The sequence below is a fragment of the Prionailurus bengalensis genome, chromosome B3 (genome assembly GCF_016509475.1).
Source record: "Prionailurus bengalensis isolate Pbe53 chromosome B3, Fcat_Pben_1.1_paternal_pri, whole genome shotgun sequence".
In the NCBI taxonomy this organism is placed as follows: Eukaryota; Metazoa; Chordata; class Mammalia; order Carnivora; family Felidae; genus Prionailurus; species Prionailurus bengalensis.
This window is the reverse complement of record NC_057355.1, coordinates 71,221,554-71,242,453: the sequence shown is the minus strand read 5'-3', so window position 1 is coordinate 71,242,453 and position 20,900 is coordinate 71,221,554. Positions and strand designations below refer to the sequence as shown.

Sequence of the window (20,900 nt, the reverse complement as noted above, 5' to 3'; positions counted from 1 at the left end):
CAGGGATTTCAAATGCATCTTGGTAAAAGACATGCATGGTTGGCTAATTATTATATAATCCAGGCCTGTCACTCAAATGTCGCTACTCTAGGACCCACCCCAAAGAGAAAAAACTGATATAAGCTCATACCCCAGAGTTTCTGGGGCCTTTGTCTCTCTTAACTGGCCTGTTCCTCCCTTGGTGTATACTTTAGTAAAACTGCTCTGCTTTACTTTCATTTTCCTGTCCTGTTATTCTTCACAGTGGCAGCAAAAAGAACCAAGGCTTCTTTCCTTTTTTATCTCTCAGTAACAGTATTGGCACAAAAATAGACACATAGATCAATGGAAGAAAATAGCACAAAAATAAACCCACACTTATATGGTCAATTTATCTATGGCAAAGGAGGAAAGAACACACCATGGGGAAAAGAAAGTCTCTTCAACAAATGGTCCTGGGAAAACGGGACAGCTACATGCAAAAGTGAACCTGGAACATTTTCTTACACCATACACGAAAATAAACTCAAAATGGATTAAAGACCTAAATGTGAGACCTGAAACTGTAAAACTCTAGAAGAAACCATAAGTAGTAATTTATTTGATCTTCCATAGAAACATTTTTCTAGATAGGTCTCCTGAGATAAGTGAAAGAAAAGCAAAAATAAACCATTGGGACTACATCAAATAAAAAGCTTTTGGACAGCAAAACAAACTATGAAAAAAGATAAAGCAACCTACTGAGTAGGAGAAGATATTTTCAGTCATATATATGATAAGATGCTAATATTCAAAATACACCAAAAAAACCCCAAACAACCTGATTAAATAATGGGCAGAGAACCTGATTAGACATTTTCCCAAAGATATACAGATGGTCAACAGACACATGAAAAGGTGTGCAACACCTCTAAAACATCAGGGAAATGCAAATCAAAACCATAATGAGATATCAGCTCACATCTGTCAGGATGGCTAAAATCAAAAACACAAGAAACAAGTGTTGGCTAGGATGTGGAGAAAAAGGAACACTCATGCACTATTGGTGGGAATGTAACTGGTGTGGCCACTGTGGAAATCACTATGGAGGTTCCTCAAAAAGTTAAAAATAGAAACACCATATGATCTGGTAATTTCATTACTGGGTACTTACCTGCCCCAAAACACAAAAATTTGAAAGATATGTACCTTTATGTTTATTGCAGCATTATTTACAATAAGCAAAATATGGAAGCAGCCCAAGTGTCCATCAACTGATGAATGGTAACAGAAGACACACACACAATATTATTCAGCCATAAAAATTGAAGTCTTGCCATTTGCAATGACATGGATGGAGCTGGAGAGTATTATGCTAAGTGAAATCAGTCAAAGTAAGACAAATACCATATAATTGCACTCAGTGTGGAATTTAAGAAATAAAGAAACAGAAAAAGACAAAAAAAAAAAACCCAGACTCTTAAATACAGAGAACTGGTAGTTTCCAAAGGGGAGGGGTGGGGACGAGTGAAATAAAGGGGATTAAGAGGTATAAATTTATAGTACAAAATAAATTAAGTCACAGAGAAAAAAATACAGCATAGGGAATATGGTTATTAATATGGTTAATGTGGTACATTGTTTGGTGGCTACACTTACCATGATGGGCACTGAGTAACATAATCGTACACCTGAAAATATAACGCTGTATTTAACTGTACTTCAATAAAAAAAATTTTACTTTAGTGATACTGTGATACTGTATTTTGCCTTCCAATAACACAGCATGTACCTTAATTTGCTTTTTTCCTTTTGTAGAGTATTATAGCCTGTCACATAGATCCAACACCTTTCTGATTAAGATTATTCCTATTTACTCTATGTATTCTATTGCTTACCTGAAAAGGCTTTTTTTTTTTTTTTACTATATATTTTATTAGGTTAGTGTTGGTTTATAAGAAAGCTCATGGTTTTATTTGCTTACTTTGTAAGCAAAATTATCTGGTTTTGCTTTCTAAAATTATACTTTATAAATTCTCTTAAATTAAAATTGGTTTTGATTTCTTTTGGTATGCAGTGCTATGAATTTTAAGACATGTAATGATTCATGTAACCACCACTGCAACCAAGATACAGAACAGTTGCATAATGCCCCCAAACTCCTTCATACTCTTTCTGAATTATCTTTTATTTCTATTATCTTTCTGTTAATTCTCTTAACCTTTCCAGGTTAACTCTGGTTATGTCTGCATACATTTACTTTTTGTTTTCAAGTGGGCAAATATTGATTGGGGTGCCTGGGTGGCTCAGTTGGTTAAGCATCTGACTCTTGGTTTCAGCTCAGGTCATGATCTCATGGTTCATGAATTCAAGCCCTGCATCAGGTTCCTTGCTAACAGCATGGGTCTTGCCTGGGATTCTCTCACTTGCTGTCTCTTAAAATAAATAAAATTTTAAAAAAAGTTTAAAAATTGGGCAAATATTTAAAATTTAGTGAATTTTTTCAACTGCTCTTATGTTAGTTGGCTTTTTAAAAAATTTCCTTTCTTTACAGAAATTGTAAAAATATTCAAAACAAAGTTGTTTATTATTTCAAAGTCTGTAAGAAATGTGGTCATCTAGGGAAGACTTCCTTGGACTCTACTGCTAGCCTTCTGGGGAATGTAGGATAGTTATGAGGAGTTCAAATTACTGAGGTATTTGAGGAGAAAGTTGTGTTTGAAGAGCAATCCACACATGAATGATTCAAGTAAATATGGCAACATCCTCAGTTATTGTTTCAGGTTGAGAATCTACATCTGGTATTTTCCTGAATTATGTGTGACGGACATTTCAAAAAATAATGTTATTTAGAATCACCTCCACTAGTTATTCTATATTTTATTCACTACTTTCTCTATGCTAGGTATTGTGCTAAGTGCTTTACATTTGTGTAATTTAATTCATACACCATTTTTCTAGGTTACTTGCAAAGTACCTGTCTTCACTTCTTGTTATTACTTTGGGCTTTCCAACTTCTCCTTCCCCAGATTTCACCTATTGGTGGTGGCAGATATCATTATACCTACTAGCCTGTAATAATTTTTAGTGTCCTGTCAAAAACTTTAATGCAGATTATACCTTTATATAAGCAGTAAGCAATATATATATATATATATATATATATATATATATATTTTTTTTTTTTTTGGTGACAAAGTATCTTAGCCTAAAAGAGTAATTTTCCAACATTGAGACACTGAACACTGTGGCTTAAAGGTGGGACTATTTCTATATTCAAAGGAGCAATTTTTTGCTAAAAAAATGCTCCTTGATGTTGCTCAAAGGTGTCCTTCTCCCAGTCCAGTCCCAATTATGCTCTTTCTCTAATGAAGACTGCTTCATCATGGGTGTATCCTCACTTTAAATAGCAAAGACACACTCCACAATTCTTGTAACTTTGGGAAAAGTCAATTCAACATTTTAATAACTCCCACTGCAAGTAGACAGGAGTGTCTAATCCCTCATCTTCTGAATGTCGCTGCTTTCTAGAGGTTTTTATACCAGGAATGGGAAAAACCTATATCCATACTCCAGGCTTTTGATGCTTACTAAGAATCATGGTGATTTCAGTAGGCTTGTGACTCTCAAACTACATGGTGTTTTTGATTCCTGATGTATAACTGGTAGGTTAAAATCTGGAAATAATATTAAGGATCTTGGGAAGCAGTCGTGTTTTGTGTTCTTCAGGTGGCAAAAACAATTCATTTAATAATTCTATAGAGCAAATATAATGGAGTAGCAAAGAAAAAAATAATGAAGATGTAAAGATAGATGGTTCCACTAAATAGGAATTAAATGTGAATTCTGTAGATGAAAGGAGAAAAAATTCTGACAACTGTTTATTCAGTTACAATGAATATACAATATATTCATCCTATATACATATACATATATACATATATATAGATTAGGCATAATAGTTTCTGAGTTTCCATTACTAATTACATTATCAAGTTAGGAAAACAGAAGAAATACTTAAATGTGTGAGGCTGAGTATTTTCAGTGCATTTAATATATCAAGGTACTCATAATTTTCATTTAAGATGAAGTAATTTAACTTCAAAAAGATGAAATGATTTTTGTAAGAACACGTCTTTTCCTAAATCCCTGCACTGAAACCAGGTTTGAATATTTATGCTGTAATTATTATTATTAATGAACTAAAACAAGCTGATTATTTCAGAACAGTATTCTTAACTATGAATTTTGAAACCTAGAGAATTCTTAAATGTTGCCCAGGAAATATGATAGGTGCTTTATACAGACTATCTAATTTAATCTCTCGATCAAGATCAAGGTAAGATCAAGGCCACAAAGCAGGGTAAGGACACCTTAACCCTTTGAACTACTTTGCCACAGTCCAGTTTTAATATTTCTGGACTATTGTTCTCTGATAAATTTTACAGATATTTATCAATATTGAAAGAACAATTTGAGTATTTGCAAATGGTTTATGAAGCCTAATTTTTTGTCATGGAAAAACAGGAGATTATTTAAATTAAAAAAAAACATCACAGAAGGTATTTGCAGAACTTGAAATGTGCTGCAAATTACAAACTCAATTTTGAAGAATGAGTCTGAGTCCTTAACGTGTCTTTCCCACCCTCCCCCAAGTGGCTCCTGTGTCACCTTGAGATACCACCATCTAAGTGGATTTTTAAATTTGTTTTGTTTTGAGCATTATGGTACTCAAGGATGTCCAAAACTTATCTTGTGTATCTCCTTGTCCAGTTGTAGAATATATTTTTTTCTAGTCTAAAAAAATAGTTTTGTTGGAGTAGCATGAGAAGGAGGGATATTCTCTCTCTTTCAAATGTTTCTATGGGATCATAAAATAAAATTGAGAAAAGCTCATAGGTACACCTTTTGGTTATCAATAGTTTAATGGGGTCAAGAAAGTAACTTATTATTTATATATTTAAGTATTAAGAATAGTACTTATCAATAGTGAGAAAACAATTTGAAAATTTGCAAATAAAGTAAGGGTGGAACTGGATTTTTTTCTGTAGCTGAGAAAACAGAAGGTCACTAGTTATTACCCTGATAGGAGACACTAAATGGGTCTTCTGAAATTGTTCTGTTAAACTGTTAGTTAAATCCAGTGCTCAACAATGGATTTGACATCATCATATTTTTATTGTTATTGTTTAACAGAAAGCTTGGAGATTTCAACCATCATTTAATTTTTTATATACCTGAATAATAAGTAGAGCACACTTAGTGTAATTCTTCCTCTATAAATATGGATTATATAACTCCTTAGTATCCAGAATATTAGTGTGTGGGTATGTGATGAATATAACCCAAAATGTGCTGATGTTGGTCAAAGTCAAGAAGTTGTCCATTTGAAGTGATATCTGATAGCAATTGTTAAATTTGTGCCAAAAGGAAAAATCTTTACTGAGATAGTTATTAGTTGGCTTTTAGGTAATCAGTGTTCTTGTGAACTTTGATACCATAATTCCTTCATGTGTAATTGTAGAAGTGTCACATTTTCTAGCTCTGTAATTTTGTCCTATTTTGTCATTGCAGAGCAGAGTCTGCAGATCATGGAGGGATTCAACCATTCTGGAGTATCTGAATTTGTATTACTTGGACTTACTGATTCTCCTGAGCTCCAGATTTTTTTCTTTGTGATGTTTTCTGTTTTCTATTTACTAACTATGTTGGGCAACTGCTTGATTTTGCTCACAGTCCTATTCACCCCACACCTTCACTCCCCCATGTATTTCCTCCTCAGCAACCTCTCTCTCATTGACATGTGCTTGTCCTCCTTTGCCACTCCAAAGATGATCATGGACTTCTTTGCTGAGCATAAGACCATCTCCTTTGAGGGCTGCATTTCTCAGATCTTCTTTTTGCACCTTTTCACTGGGACTGAGATTGTGCTGCTGATCTCCATGTCTTTTGACAGGTACATTGCCATATGCAAACCTCTCCATTATTCAACAATTATGAGCCAAAGAGTGTGTGTTGGGCTTGTGGTAACTTCTTGGACAGTGGGCTTCCTGCATACAATGAGCCAGTTAGCTTTTACTCTCTGTTTACCCTTCTGTGGTCCCAATGTTGTAGACAGCTTCTTCTGTGACCTTCCTTTGGTCATCCAGCTGGCTTGTATAGATATCTATGTTCTTGGAATCTTCATGATCTCAACTAGTGGTGTGATTGCTCTTGTAAGTTTTCTGCTTTTGCTCACCTCCTACGTCATTGTTCTTGTCACTATCAAGGACCACTCTTCCACAGGATCATCTAAGGTTTTTTCTACCTGTACTGCACATTTCCTAGTTGTGTTAATGTTCTTTGGGCCCTGCATCTTCATCTATGTGTGGCCTTTCACCAACTTCATGGTGGACAAAGTTCTGTCTGTTTTCTATACCATCTTTACCCCCTTTCTGAATCCACTTATCTATACTTTGAGAAACCAGGAAATGAAGACGGCTGTGAAGAAGAAACTAAGTAACCAATACCTAAATCTTGGGAAAACTTCTCCAAGATATCCAGTGCAATGAATCTCCTGAGATTTATATCATCAGTTTATTTTTATAGCAATACTTAGTATCTTCATTTCAAGTCTTTTAGTTTAAATTCACAAAAAGAAGCAGCCAGGGTTGAGAGATGTGAAATAATCTTGTCTAAAAATTACTGAGATGTTTGTGAGCCTTTTGAGGTTACAGACACATTTGAAAATCTGCTGAAATCTATAGGTTATTTTCAAAGAAAAATGCACATATAATCAAAACATAAATTCAGGGCTTCATATACCCATGAATCCTATCAACATACCTCAGCAACTTAGAGAAGCCTGAGATAAAATACTGTTCTCTTGTCTTCTACCCCAGAACATTCCTACTCAGTTGCACAGCCTTGTGGTACTTTGATGGTGTCCACTTGCAGAACTTTGATTAAAAGTGTTTATTTTTCATTAGAAATATTTTTATGGGAAAATTCAAATGGTGAAGAGATTCTTCTGAGTCAACTTTGAACAAAAGAGAACAGTTTGGAGGATCTGAAATTTAACAATCTGGTTTCTTAAGAAGTGTATAGATCATTACCACACTTGATAACTGATATAGCAAATAAATATTTAAACAGCCATTTGTGAAGTTTAAACCATAGAGAGTAAACAACTAAAATATGATTCTCTCCTAAAACCTGGCTGAGTGTCAGAGATATGATGCATTCATTTACTCTCAAGACTAAATGTTTGAAAAATTAACTACTAAATTCATGACAAGTTTGTCATTTCCAAAGTAAAACATTACAAAACTTTATTAGTCTTAGTATGAGTTTTGTCTCTCATTCTCAACATAACGTAGCCTAGAAGAAGAAAAGATGAAACTAATTTAAAAAAATACATAGCACAATTCTTCCTAATATGGCTTATTAGTGATTGTGTTAAACATACTTTTTATTCCAAGACATTTTTTGAAAATCAGCTAGCCAAACCATTTCCCTAACAGTGGAAGAACCTAAGATACAGAAAATTCTTAAGAGCTGGTTCAAGACTGAATTACTGTAATGGGCAAAAGTCATTGCTCTAAATATACCTAGACCCCAGATTTAATTTTGGATATGTCATTTCCTAGTTGTATTATCCTGGGAGTTTCACTTCATCTCTCTACCCTGTTTAATCTCTAATATGAAGATAATAAAAATTGTCTGTTGTGACCATTTTATGGAAAGTGGACACAACAGACTCCAAAAATGTCATTTTCTTTTCCCTTCCCAACTACACAGACTCTTACCCAAAACTCATTTTATTTTTAAGTAGTATACCTTTAAAGAATAACCACATTCAGGTGAAACCAGTAGCTCACAAAATTTGACATTCTAGTTTTAGGACATCTCTTTGCAGCTTGTTAAGACATATGGCAGAAAAACAAATAGAACACTTTCCAGTTTTCCATTGTTAACATGGAGGCTGGTTGTAGAAATTAGATTGCCAGATACTTTGTGTTTTTTATGAATAACAACATACTGATAGGCTGCATCTCTTTGAATTGATTGAAGTTTACGAAAATAGTTTAGGAAACAATCTGTTATGATGACATTCATGGTATTAATAGTTTCTTATATTTATTCTGGACTTTTAAGGTTTCAACATGATTCAACACAATCTTCAAGATAAATATTTAATATCTGAAGTTAAATAATGTGGCAGAGGTTTATGAAGAAATGTAGTATTGGAGCTAGGTATAAAAACCACATTCTAGTTTAAAATACCAGTTACTTTTTAGCCAAATCATAAACTCTTTATTCTTGCCATAAAGTCAGTCAAATGAGAAAAAGTAAAAATGTCCTTTTGTCTCATCTCCATTCTTTAGCAAAAATTATCATCTTTGTTTTAAAATATAAACCCTGCTTCTGGGGTGCCTGGGTGGCTTGGTCAGCTAAGTGTCTGACTCCTGATTTCAGCTCAGGTCATGATCTCATGGTTTGTGGGATCAAGCCCCATGTCAGGCTCTGTGCTGACAGCATGGAGCCTGCCTGGGATTCTCTTCCTCTCTCTCTGCTCCTTCCCCATTTGCTCACTTGCTCTCTCTCAAAAATAAATAAACAAATAAACATATAAAATAAAATATAAACCCTGCTTCTGAAATAGCAATCTTTAGTTCAATGACTATTTATTGAGCACCCATTCTGTTTAAGGTCCTTTCTGGGTGCTGATGATACTACATTAATGTACAAGAACTATTTCTCTGTTTTTGAGGGACGTATGTTTAGCAATTAGATGGGACCAGTCTTGAATTCCAATTGCATCGCTTTCTTGTTGTACAACTTTGAGCAAGTATTCCTAACGTTTCTAAGACTTTGTTTTCTCACCTATAAAATGTGGATCTAGTATATAACCACTAGGAATGTTGTGAAAATTGAAAAGACATGTAACACAATTAGCAGTGCTTGACATTCATTAAACGTTTAACTAATACTAACTAATAAATATTACTTAGTGCCATTGTGTTAGATATGCACAAATGACAGGGTAAACGGAATGGAAATAGATGTGCTTACCTGAACTTAAAGGGCATGGTTTTAAGACTGTTTAGGATGTGTCAATTTACCTAATATCAACTAATGTTAAAATATTGGATTTGTGCCAATTATTAATCTTTGGTGCATTTATATAGTTAATGTTGTCCTTTGTATGTTTGTGTTTTGCAAAGGAAGTATTATATTTTAGAAGTTTCTTATTCATTTTAAGTTTAAATATATTCCAAGATTGCATAGGAGGGAAAAAACAATGCACAATGTTCTACAGGTCAGTGTCCTTTTCACGACAATGTTTTTAAATAAAGTTTTTATGATTGAAAAGTGATAAAATATTATTCATGTATTTTGTCTGTCTTTATGTTTTACCCATTCAAAAGATAGGGAAATGCTTTAAATTCTTAACTGGGAGGGGCAGCTGGGTGGCTCAGTCAGTTAAATGTCTGACTCTTGATTTTGGCTCAGGTCATGATTTTGCAATTAATGAGATCAAGCCCCAAGTTGGGCTCTGCACTAGCAGCATGGAGCCTGCTTGTGTTTCTCTGTCTCCCTCTCCCTCTACCCTCCCCCATGCTTGCTCTCTCTTAAAATAAACAAACATTAAAAAAAAATTAACTGGGAAATGAATGGTGACATTTACCTATTCACTTTATATTCAGCTTATTAATAAAGAAGTTACTGGGGAACCTGAGTGGCTCATTCGGTTAAGCAGCTGACTTCAGCTCAGGTCATGATCTCACGGTTTGTGGGTTCGAGCCCTGCTTTGGGCTCTGTGCTGACAGCTCAGAGCCTGGAGACTGATTCTAATTCTGTGTCTCCCTCTCTGTCTGCCCCTCCCCCACTCACACTCTGTCTCTCTCTCCTTCAAAAATAAATAAACATTAAAAAAATTAAAAAAAAAAAGAAGTTACCACTACATGCAGAAAGATCTTGTCCAGATTTACAGAAATATAAGGGAATAGTTTATTTGGAAACATGGTAGAAGTATTATTTAAGAAACTATTAAAATTGGAATTGTGAAATTATAGCATCAAGTCAGACATTTCATTTGGCTAAGATATCCCTGAAGCTTTGGATAAATATCTAATTTCTACCTGAGCATTTCTGTGGTTAAGCCTATTCCTGGGGAATCAGTTAAACCCCAAACTATATTTACAGCTCATTTTGATAACTATATTTCAGTATAATTGGTCTTCTTTACACTCCTATGTACTTTAGTTTGTGTTTGCAATATTGTTCCAGTGAGGAGGCTAGAGACACACACGTCTCCCCCTGCTCCCCCCCGCATGACTAAGAACTCCCAGAGTGGGGACTGTGAATAGCACCAATGAAGCCAGGTTGTCTGATCTAAACTCGGATTTACACCACTTATTAAGCCTCTGGTTTGGTGCAAGTTTGTCATTGTCTATCCCAGTTTTTTTTAAATTCTTTTAGCAGAGTTTGGAAGCCAACAGCCTGCATTCACAACATGTTTGTCTTTCCCTAAAAGGTTTATAAAGAAATCAAGCTAATTCAACAAAATTAGATACTGGGAGATTTCACAAGAAAATATAGCTTGATAGATTTTAAAAAAATTTTTAATGCTTATTTATTTTTTTTTATTTTTTTTTCAACGTTTATTTATTTTTGGGACAGAGAGAGACAAAGCATGAACAGAGGAGGGGCAGAGAGAGAGGGAGACACAGAATCGGAAACAGGCTCCAGGCTCTGAGCCATCAGCCCAGAGCCTGACGTGGGGCTCGAACTCACGGACCGCGAGATCATGACCTGGCTGAAGTCGGACGCTTAACCGACTGCGCCACCCAGGCGCCCCAATGCTTATTTATTTTTGAGAGAGAGAGAGAGAGAAAGAGAAAGAGAGAGGGAGAGGGAGGGACAGAATCCAAAGCAGCTCCAGACTCCATGGTGTCAGCACAGAGCCCGGAGTCAGGGCTCGAACTCATGAACCATGAGATATAATATGAGCTGAAGCTGGACACTTAACTGACTGAGACACCCAGGCATCCGAGCTTGATAGATTTTCTTAAAAAAAAAAAAAAAAAGAAAGAAAGAAAGAAAGAAAAAGAAAAAGAACCCTGCCAACACTGGACCACAATTCTAAGTTGCAGCTGAGTTTTCAGATTCGGCTAATACCAGAGATCTCCTCTCTCTGTTTTGTCTTGAACTAGGCCACTCCATTCATGCATATTACCCCAACAGTTTCTGATCCTTATAAAGAATGTATAATATGTATAAGATGTATAATATGCCTTTTCCTTCACCATGCTTATAACTTTTCTTCCAGCCTTAACCCATACTTTGACACAATTCAATTATGCCTCCAACTTTTGATGGCTCACTCTCAACAAACAGCATTTATTGTATCTCTTTGGAATACTGATATTCCTATAAATTTCTATATGAGGATTTAAGCCTAACTGGGATACAAAAAATTCATTATACTTCTGTATTCTTCTTTTTTTAATGCCTTCCTTCTCCTATGTCCTGATTTTCTTTTGACTACACTCCAGTGGAAATTTGCTCTTGGTCACTTGTATTTCATTTTATATTGAAGAGCTACCTCAGCATTTTTAATTATAGGAGGATAGGACTGCCCTCTTCTTGAAAATAGTTCAGTATTAGAACAGAGGAGATGACATTTACTTAGGTAGAATTTTCTGCTTCCGTCAAACAGGTGCCACCTTAATATCCCCCTTTAGTATAGATATTCCAAGAAATGTTTTTTTTAATGTTTATTTATTTTTGATAGTGAGAGAGAGAAAGACAAGTGTGAGAGGGGGAGGGGCAGAGAGAGAGGGAGACACAGAATCCAAAGCAGGCTCCAGGCTCTGAGCTGTCAGCACAGAGCCCGATGTGGGGCTTGAACTCACGGACCATGAGATCATGACCTGAGCTGAGTCTTGGAAGCTTAACCAACTGGGCCACCCAGGTGCCCCCACTCCAAGAAATGTTTTTTGGGGCTTTTTTGTTTGTTTCAGGATAGATGCTCTGTCCTTTGGAAACACAAATAATAAGAAATTATCCCTTACCTTTAAAGAGATTATATCTAGTACAAAGAAAAGTAATCACAACGCAGTGTCATAATGGTCATGATGTAAGTTTGCACATGGTAATATGGAGACTTAGGAAAGGGCATGTCCAAATGTGCCTGCAGAGTCAGAGAAAGCTCCTCAGATGTAGTGCTGAATCTGAGACTTGAAGGCAAAATTGGGGGGAAAGTATGCCACAGGGAAGGAACAACATGGGCAAAAAGCAGAGAAAAATATAAATGCCTAGTGAATTCAGGAGCTGCATATGGTTTATTATTTTTAACGTTTATTTATTTTTGAGACAGAGAGAGACAGAGCATGAACGGGGGAGGGTCAGAGAGAGAGGGAGACACAGAATCTGAAACAGGCTCCAGGCTCTGAGCAGTCAGCACAGAGCCCGACGCGGGGCTCGAACTCACATACCGCGAGATCGTGACCTGAGCCGAAGTCAGACACTTAACCGACTGAGCCACCCAGGCGCCCCTGGTTTATTATTTTTAGAGAACGAGATGTTAAATTAGCAGAAAGAGATTGTACTGAAAGAAAGTGGCAAGATCCCTGAAAAGAAGGAGGAAGCATTGGGTACTGAGGGCAGACTGTAAGCAATGGGTCAGCTTTTACCCAGTTCCTGTTTTGAGAACGTTTTACAGCCTTCTCAGGTGATTTGATGAAAGTTCTGTCTTATTTATTTTCTGTATGATTGATAAAAGGGTGCCAAACACATAGTCTGCACTTGAAGACGATATTGGAGTCACAGAAGAGAAGTTATCCTGGCTCTCCTTATCTCTTTACAATCTCTCCTGTATAATTTTGAATTTGTTTACTTGACCAGCATCCTCAATCTTAAGTTATATGGTGAGGTGACTTGCAACTGTTAACCCAGTAATTTCTGGAAATAAGGCTTCCGTTTACCTCTTCTCTTCTTTTCCCATCACCTTGCATCTTGAAGCTATTCCCCAGCATCTCTTCTCCTCCCATACCCTGAAATGATCTTACTGGCTTCTTGATGTCTGTTCTGAATGGCAGGTTAGTGTATTTTCACTGGGTGGATGATATGCAAGCTGGTGGGAGCCTTTACATTAAGGTGACAGAGAATACCTGGAGGGGAGCAGGAAGGATTAGAGAAGAGAACTGGACATCCCCAGTGAGGCATATACCTCTCAGCACTTGTCTCTCTAAGGGTGAAATATTCTGATTTGATGCTTGAACACTGCTCATTTCACTACTGCTGAAGATCATATATTCATTTATTCTCCAATATTTATTACTAAAAGCTTAACATGTGACAGGCTTCATTCTATGTATCATAGAAAAAATGCTAATGTGGTTGGGGAATATACAACAACAAATTACTACAAATTATAGTAGGCCATGCATCATCTGGATCCTGCTTACCTTCTCAGCCCTATTTTACATTCCTCTCCCCTTTAGGTGCTAATTTTCTTCTTCTTCTCATGTGCAACACTCCATTGTTTTGGACGCCTTTGCACATGCTATTTTATCTGCTTAAATTCTTACAACACTACAAAGGGTTTGTGTGTGGGGGGTAAAAGTGTAGTCTTTCTATGCAATTAAAGTTGTTACCAGTCTAAAATAGACTGTTATAATAAGTTTTTTTTTTGCAAGCCCCATGGTAACCACAAAGAAAAAACTTGTAGCAATACAAGATAGAAAAGAATCAAAACATAGCACTACAAAGAATCATCAAATCAAAAATGAAGATGGCAAAACTGGAAAGGGAACAAAAGAAATTACAAAACAGAAAACAATGAACAAAATGGCAATAAAAAGTCCTTATTATAAACAGTGACTTTAAATGTAAATAAACTCACCACACAAACAAGACATAGGGCGGCTAAGGGATAAAAAACAAGATCCAACTATATGCTGTCTATACGAGATCTGCTTTAGATTTAAGGACACACAAACAGGCTCAAAGTCAAGGAATGGAAAAATACATTCCATTCAAATGGTAACCAAAAGAGAGAAGGGTATCTATACTTCTATAAGAAAAAATAGACTGTAAGTCAAAACTGTCACAAAAGCAAAGAAGGTCTTTATGTAATACTAAAGAGTCAATTCAACAGGAAGATGTAAAATTAGAAAAATACATGTACACAAAATGAGAATACTTAAACATATATAGCAAATATTGACAGATCTGAAGGGAGAAATAGATAGCAATAAAATAGGGGTGCCTGAGTGGCTCAGTCGGTTAAGCGACTGACTCTTGGTTTCAGATCAGGTCATGATCTCCTGGTCTGTGGGATTGAGCCCCAGGCTGTCAGTATGCAACCTGCCTGAGATTCTCTCTGTCCCTCCCCCCTCACATACCCTCTCTTTCCCCCTCAAAATAAATAAACTTTAAAAAGAAGATAGCAATACAATAGGGTTGGAGACTTCAATACCCCATACAATAACGAACAGATGATCCAGACTAACCACTCATAAGGAAACAGCAGGTGGAAACAACACTACAGACCAAATGGACCTACCAGACACATACAGAACATTTCACCCAAATGCGGCAGACTATATATTCTTCTCAAGTGTGCATGAAACATCCCCAGAAGAGATCACATGCTAGGTCACAAAACAAGTCATTACAGATTTAAGAAGACTGAAATAATTCCAAGTATCTATTCCAAGCACAGTGGAATAAAAAATTAGAGATCAATGACAAAAATAAAATGGGGAAATTAACAAATATGTAGAAATTAGCTTATTTTTGAACAACTGTATCAAAAAAGAAATAAAACCAGAAATTAGCACATATGTTGAGACAAATGAAAACACAACATACCAAAATTTATGGGATGCATACCTCCCTGGGTCTCCAGGATATTTTGAAGAGTATAAAAGCAGAGTCCCATGGGGGTGGGGGTGTCGGGGAGAGGGAAAATGGGTGATGGGCATTGAGGATGAGCACTGGCTATTGTTTGTAAGTGATGAACCATGAGAATCTACCCTAAAAACCAAGAGCACACTTTACACACTGGGTGTTAGCCAATTTGACAATAAATTATATTTAAAAAAAGAAAAAAAATGCAGAAATGAATACAAAATAAAAAGCATAAGGAGGTATTATTAAAAAAAGAAAAGCAGAGTCCCTTTCCCTATACATTCTACCTCAATTTCTCCTGACTTTTAGGAAGTTTTATAATTGAATTACCATATGATAAAATGAGTTGACAATCAAAGGTCCTACACACAACAAGTACTCCAAAGCACGTCACAGATGATTCAATCAGATCAGAGATTTGCACAAGGTCCCATAATTAATGGCAGAATTTGATGGGGACAGAATTTGATAGGGGCAACTATTTATCTCTGAAATGCTCTCTATCTGAACATTTCTATGATTAATATGACACAGTAAAAGAATGGTGGGGTAGTAACAAGAAAAACACAAAAGGGTGTCTGGAAAAACATTATTACTTTAAAAATTGTACCAAATCACTACTTGTAACTGTGCCTGGAGTCACATGCTATGGCAGGTACTAAAAACAAATTACCCAAACAAATGAATAACAACAACAAAAGCAAGGGCAAAGTTTCTGTTCTCAAAATGTTTATAAATTACAAGGAGAAAAGACAGACTCAAGAAATGGTTAGGCAACAATATATATCAATGTATAAAATTAATAATGCAGGAAACATCAGTTCTGAAAAGAGTAGAGGTTAATAAAAGAATTTGAGGAGCCGCTTTTGAAGAGGTGGGGCTTAGGTTAAACCTTCAAGGAGGATGTCATAAGATCATACTATGTCTTGGTTCTAAAACCATTGAAATTTTTTTTGAATTTTTTTTAACGTTTATTCATTTTTGAGAGACAGAGAGAGACAGAGCATGAGCAGGGAAGGGGCAGAGAGAGGGAGACACAGAATCTGAAACAGGTTCCGGATTCTGAGCTCTCAGCACAGAGCCCGACATGGGGCTCAAACTTACAAAGTGTGAGATCCTGACCTGAGCCAAAGTTGGATGCTCAACTGACTGAGCCACCCAGGCGCCCTATAAAACCACTGAAATTTTTAAAAATGAAAATTGTAACATCATCTTCTAAATCATGGGGGGGGGGGGAATGATAACTGACCAGAAAAAATGACACAAGAAAAAAATCTTTTTTTTTTTTTTTGGTCAAGTTTTTGATGATGAAGCATCACAAACCCTCAGCTACATCATCAGATGAAAGGCCACTTTGCTGGTTTTTCTCTCCTCAAACGAGCAGGAGACAGTAGTTTTTTGAGCAGAACAATGATTTTTTTTTGCTGGGAGAGAAATATATCTAAAGGGATTTTTGATATCAGGAACCCAGTTTGGGGATGATGGCCCACTGCTGAGATCATCCACTCTGAGACAAACTCAATTTTATGTGTGTACATTTAATTTTTGAACAATATTAAGTATTTTGACATATATATATACATATATATTTATTTATTTATTCCTGGTTTCGTTTATTAGACTATAATTAAGAGATCAATTTGTAAAATAAGCTCAAGAGAGATAAATGAAGGACATCTACTTAAAGAATAAAAAAAGAGGGGCACCTGGGTGGCGCAGTCGGTTAAGCGTCCGACTTCAGCCAGGTCACGATCTCGCGGTCCGTGAGTTCGAGCCCTGCGTCGGGCTCTGGGCTGATGGCTCAGAGCCTGGAGTCTGTTTCCGATTCTGTGTCTGCCTCTCTCTCTGCCCCTCCCCCCTTCATGCTCTGTCTCTCTCTGTCCCCCAAAAAATAAATAAACGTTGAAAAAAAAATTAAAAAAAAAAAGAATAAAAAAAAAGAAAAGAAAAAAATTGCTCTACTGAACCACAGTAGTCACGGTTTCAATTAGGCTAATGACTCTTCCAGGTGAAGAGATGGCATCATAAAATTAGCTTATTTCCTGAAATTGTTTGTCAGGTTTATACTTTACAGCAAACTGTTGAGACTCAGTGTTAGGCTTCTTCTTTGTGGTAATGAGAATACCAGGTAAAAGAGCATGCTCAGATAATTGAGTGTCAGTAGAGAATATGAGGCAGGGAGGGAGAGAACCCTGTAGGTGGAGCGCTTAGAATGCAGAATGGGAGAGTCCTTTATTCATATTTTCTTAGGTTGGTGCTTATGTTAACCATCTAGATTTTGTCTTTGGGGTTAATTTACCATGTTGCATTCCTAATACTTGGAACTTTATTTTAAAGCACATGTAAATTTCCATATAATGGAACCCATGATATTTATTTGGCAATAATTCTATCAGTGTGTATGTTAAGATGCTAAACCGGAGCAGAAAATACATAGTCTGACACAGGAAAAAAATGCAATATTCCTTACCCTGATCAGCCAACCATATGCTATTGATCAGAATGAAATATGAACAACCTGGAAATTTGATCTAACAGAATTGAGAAGGTGGGAGAACAGATTTATAATACCCAGAGTCATAAATAAACAAAAGGTTTTTAAATTACTTTTTTCACTAATATTAATTCATTGGTAGATCTCTCAAGTAACCATTAAAACACATTAGTTAACTGAACTAGTTGTACTTCATCACAAGAAGTATTTAAGAGTTTCCCTATTCAGGGCCCCTGGGTAGCTCAGTCAGTTAAGCATCTGGCTTCTGCTCAGGTCATGATCTTGCAGTTCATGGGTTTGAGCCCCATGTTGGGCTTTGTGCTGACAGCTCAGAGCTTGGAGCCTGCTTTGGATTCTGTCTCCCCGTCTGCCCCTCCCCCACTCACACTCTGTGTCTCTCAAAAATAAATAAATATTAAAAGATTATCCCTTTTCAACTTTACTAAATAACCTTTCAAATAATTTTAAACAAGTGATAGTTGCAATTCACAATTGTACAGATTCAACACACAGACTACTGAGTCAATATAGTAAAGTTTTTATTCATTTATTTATGATTACAAGCATTTCTTACGTATGTATCTATCTATATCTTGCTATACAGCCATCTCCCGTCTATCTGCTTTTCCATTTATCTGTTCATCCATTCAGCTAATGATTGGTTTATCTTTCTTTCAACTCTTTACAATCTATTTTTCCCATCAGTCATCTCTAGATATTCACCTGTCTTTACCTAAGCCCAAACGAATACAATATTACAATATTATGCAAACTTTGACAATGCCAGGAAGCTGGATAATTATTTAGGGTTACAGTTAGTCCACTTATATGCACTGACATTTCTTCTATGTGTAACTCTAAGAATGACAATGACCAAATGCTCTTGAACATAACCTAGCCCTTGTTCAGTTGAGGGAGAGAGAGAGGAGAGGCATGTTCTAGGTTAGACTTTGTCATACAGATGAATGAACTTGAGAAAGTTACTTGTTCCCTGATTCTCAACTGCATCATCTGTAAAATAAATAGATATTTCTAGATGGTTTCTATATTCTAAAAACTTTAGTTATTAGGTATATCAAATATGTTGAAGGACCACTGTTTCATAGGTCCCTTAAGTCAAATACTGTGTCTAACCAGGGGGGAAACTGGTTCAGATCCGTTAGGACACTACTCTTTACAGGTATCTTTTGATTATAAAAACAATAAAACAAATGTCATAGCACCAAAATAACACTTGTTACTGTTTAGAAAACAAACATATTTCTCTCTTTGGGGGTGAATGACCTAGATTCTGCCTCTAATTAGCATTACCATGAAAAAGCTACAGTGTCCTTGGGTCTCTAGTTTCAGCTTCTAGAATGGGAGTGTGGATGGAATTTGCTATATACTACATATCAATCTTTAATATATAAGACTACCAGAATTTTCTGGAGTTAACTGTACTGTTTTAAAATTGGAAAATCCACTCTAGGGAACTTAGGGACAGAATGTAAATAAGGTACATTCTTATTTTTGGTTTCAAAATATTAAATACCACATATTTTTAATTCATAAGAATCTTCAATTTTTTCCCGACTTTTGAAGTAAAATAATTCTTGCATCAGCACCTTTGTCAGCAATAAATAATTTCATTGTTACTTCAGTGTACAGGGTAGTATACTGGGTGTTGGCTTAGAGGCTACTTACAAGAGACTAGAAGCAAATTTACTCTTAAAACATGCAAATGTCTCAGGGGGAGGAATACTCAAATAAATTGTTTATATCTGACAAAAGCTGGATATTCTAAAAAGTGGGTCTCTGGGCAGTAAAATGCTGAGTATAGATGTGATGATGCCCTGTTGTAAATGTTACATTGTGTGAAGAACAATTAACATGAACAGAACTCAGTGAGGGCTAAGACTGATTACATAAATAATTCTGCCAGGAACTTACTGGTTTCTCGAAGTAGCATCACTTTGTTGACCAACTGAATGAGGAAGGTAAATGCCAAACAGGTATTTCATTTTTGTATAAGGAAATCAAGGGGTATGATCAGTCTTCCTAGACTTAAAGATATGGCTGCTAAGTTTTCTCATGCAATCCTTGACGTCTTTATTTCTAAGGGTATAGATCACTGGATTCAAGAGGGGAGTGAAAATGGTATAAAATACTGAGAGCACTTTGTCTATTGGGAAATTTGTGAAAGGCCATACATAGATGAAAATGCATGGGCCAAAGAAAAGGGTCACAACAGTGAAGTGGGCACTGCAAGTGGAGAGGGCTTTGGAGGACCCACCAGAGGAATGTTTCCGCACAGTGACCAGGATGATAGTATAGGAGATCACCAAAAGGATGAAACACACCAGGGCAATCATGCCACTGGTTGAGATCATGAATACTCCCAGAATGTATGTGTCTACACAGGCGAGTTTAATTACCAAGGGGAGGTCGCAGAAGAAGCTGTCCACTTCATTGGGTCCACAGAAGGGCAGATTCACAGTAAATGCTAACTGACTCATAGCATGGAAGATGCCAACAATCCAGGAAAGTGATACGAGCCCAACACACATTCTTCGGCTCATAATGGTTAAATAACTTAGAGGTTTACATATAGCCACATACCTATCAAAAGACATAGATATCAGCAGTACAATCTCAGCACCCCCTAACAAATGCAGGAAAAATATCTGAGTGATGCAGCCTTCAAAAGAGATGGCTTTGTGCTCACTGAGGAAATCTGCAATCATTTTGGGGGTGGCAAATGAGGCCAGAGACATGTCAATGAAGGAGAGATTGCCCAGCAAAAAGTACATGGGGGAGTGAAGGCGTGGCTCTGACATGATGGTGAGCACAATAAGGAGGTTCCCCAGTACAGTGGCTGCATAGACTATGAAGAAAAACAGGAAATAGAAGATCTGGAGTTCCCAAGAACCGGAGAGACCCTGTAGTATGAATTCAGTTACGACTGACTGATTATTCCAGGCCATTCACTCTGATTTCTGGAAGGATTCTGACATTTCCAGATGGGAGGATAACTAGGAAAAAATACAGTGATCAAATTAAAAGTAAGGTGTTTTGGTTTTTGTTTTGTTTTGGCATGAAATAATTTAGTAGCATCCCACTACCAGATAGTTCCCTGTTTTATCACTTCCCTGATCACAGTGGTCAAATACTTCACCATGGTCTTTCCAGGTATCTAAATTGATTCAATTCAAGATTAAATCTTATGGCTTAGAAATTTGCTTAAAAATAAGATATAAGTCTTCATAACAGGAAATAAAAAATAAGCTATTTGAAGATTTACTCCTCAGTTGTGAAGTACTTAAAAAATTTTTCACAACTTCCAAAAAGTTTTGAAGGGAAAGAATGGTAACCTTTTTCAAAACATCATGATGACTGAAGGACTGGAATGGACAAAGTTTGAGAATCATGATAGATGGTAAGTGGGAACACACAAGTGGAAAGGAATGTGGGCACTGTCTCTTACAGTGGGTAGGATAAAGGAATAGAACATAAGGAGGGGAAAGAGCTACAGAGAAACATAATCTATTCCAGTTTTCAGATGGAG

The 20,900-nt window shown here is 36.3% G+C and overlaps 2 protein-coding genes across 2 annotated transcripts; one reads left to right on the top strand and one right to left on the bottom strand.

Annotated features, from left to right (window-relative positions):
* Window positions 1-5,528: 5,528 nt before the first annotated feature.
* On the top strand, window positions 5,529-6,805 carry LOC122467897 (olfactory receptor 4K2-like). Its single transcript, XM_043554472.1, has one exon. It carries the CDS (start codon window positions 5,550-5,552, stop codon window positions 6,507-6,509), a length of 960 nt encoding a protein of 319 aa, XP_043410407.1. The 5' UTR covers window positions 5,529-5,549; the 3' UTR covers window positions 6,510-6,805.
* A 12,566-nt stretch (window positions 6,806-19,371) lies between these two features.
* LOC122467896 (olfactory receptor 4K3) lies at window positions 19,372-20,319 on the bottom strand. The gene has a single exon (XM_043554471.1). It carries the CDS (start codon window positions 20,317-20,319, stop codon window positions 19,372-19,374), a length of 948 nt encoding a protein of 315 aa, XP_043410406.1.
* Between the last annotated feature and the right edge of the window lie 581 nt (window positions 20,320-20,900).

Excerpts from the sequence above, each read along its gene's own strand:
- LOC122467896 (XM_043554471.1), bottom strand. The coding sequence starts at position 20,319 with ATGGCCTGGAATAATCAGTCAGTCGTAACTGAATTCATACTACAGGGT.
- LOC122467897 (XM_043554472.1), top strand. The coding sequence starts at position 5,550 with ATGGAGGGATTCAACCATTCTGGAGTATCTGAATTTGTATTACTTGGA.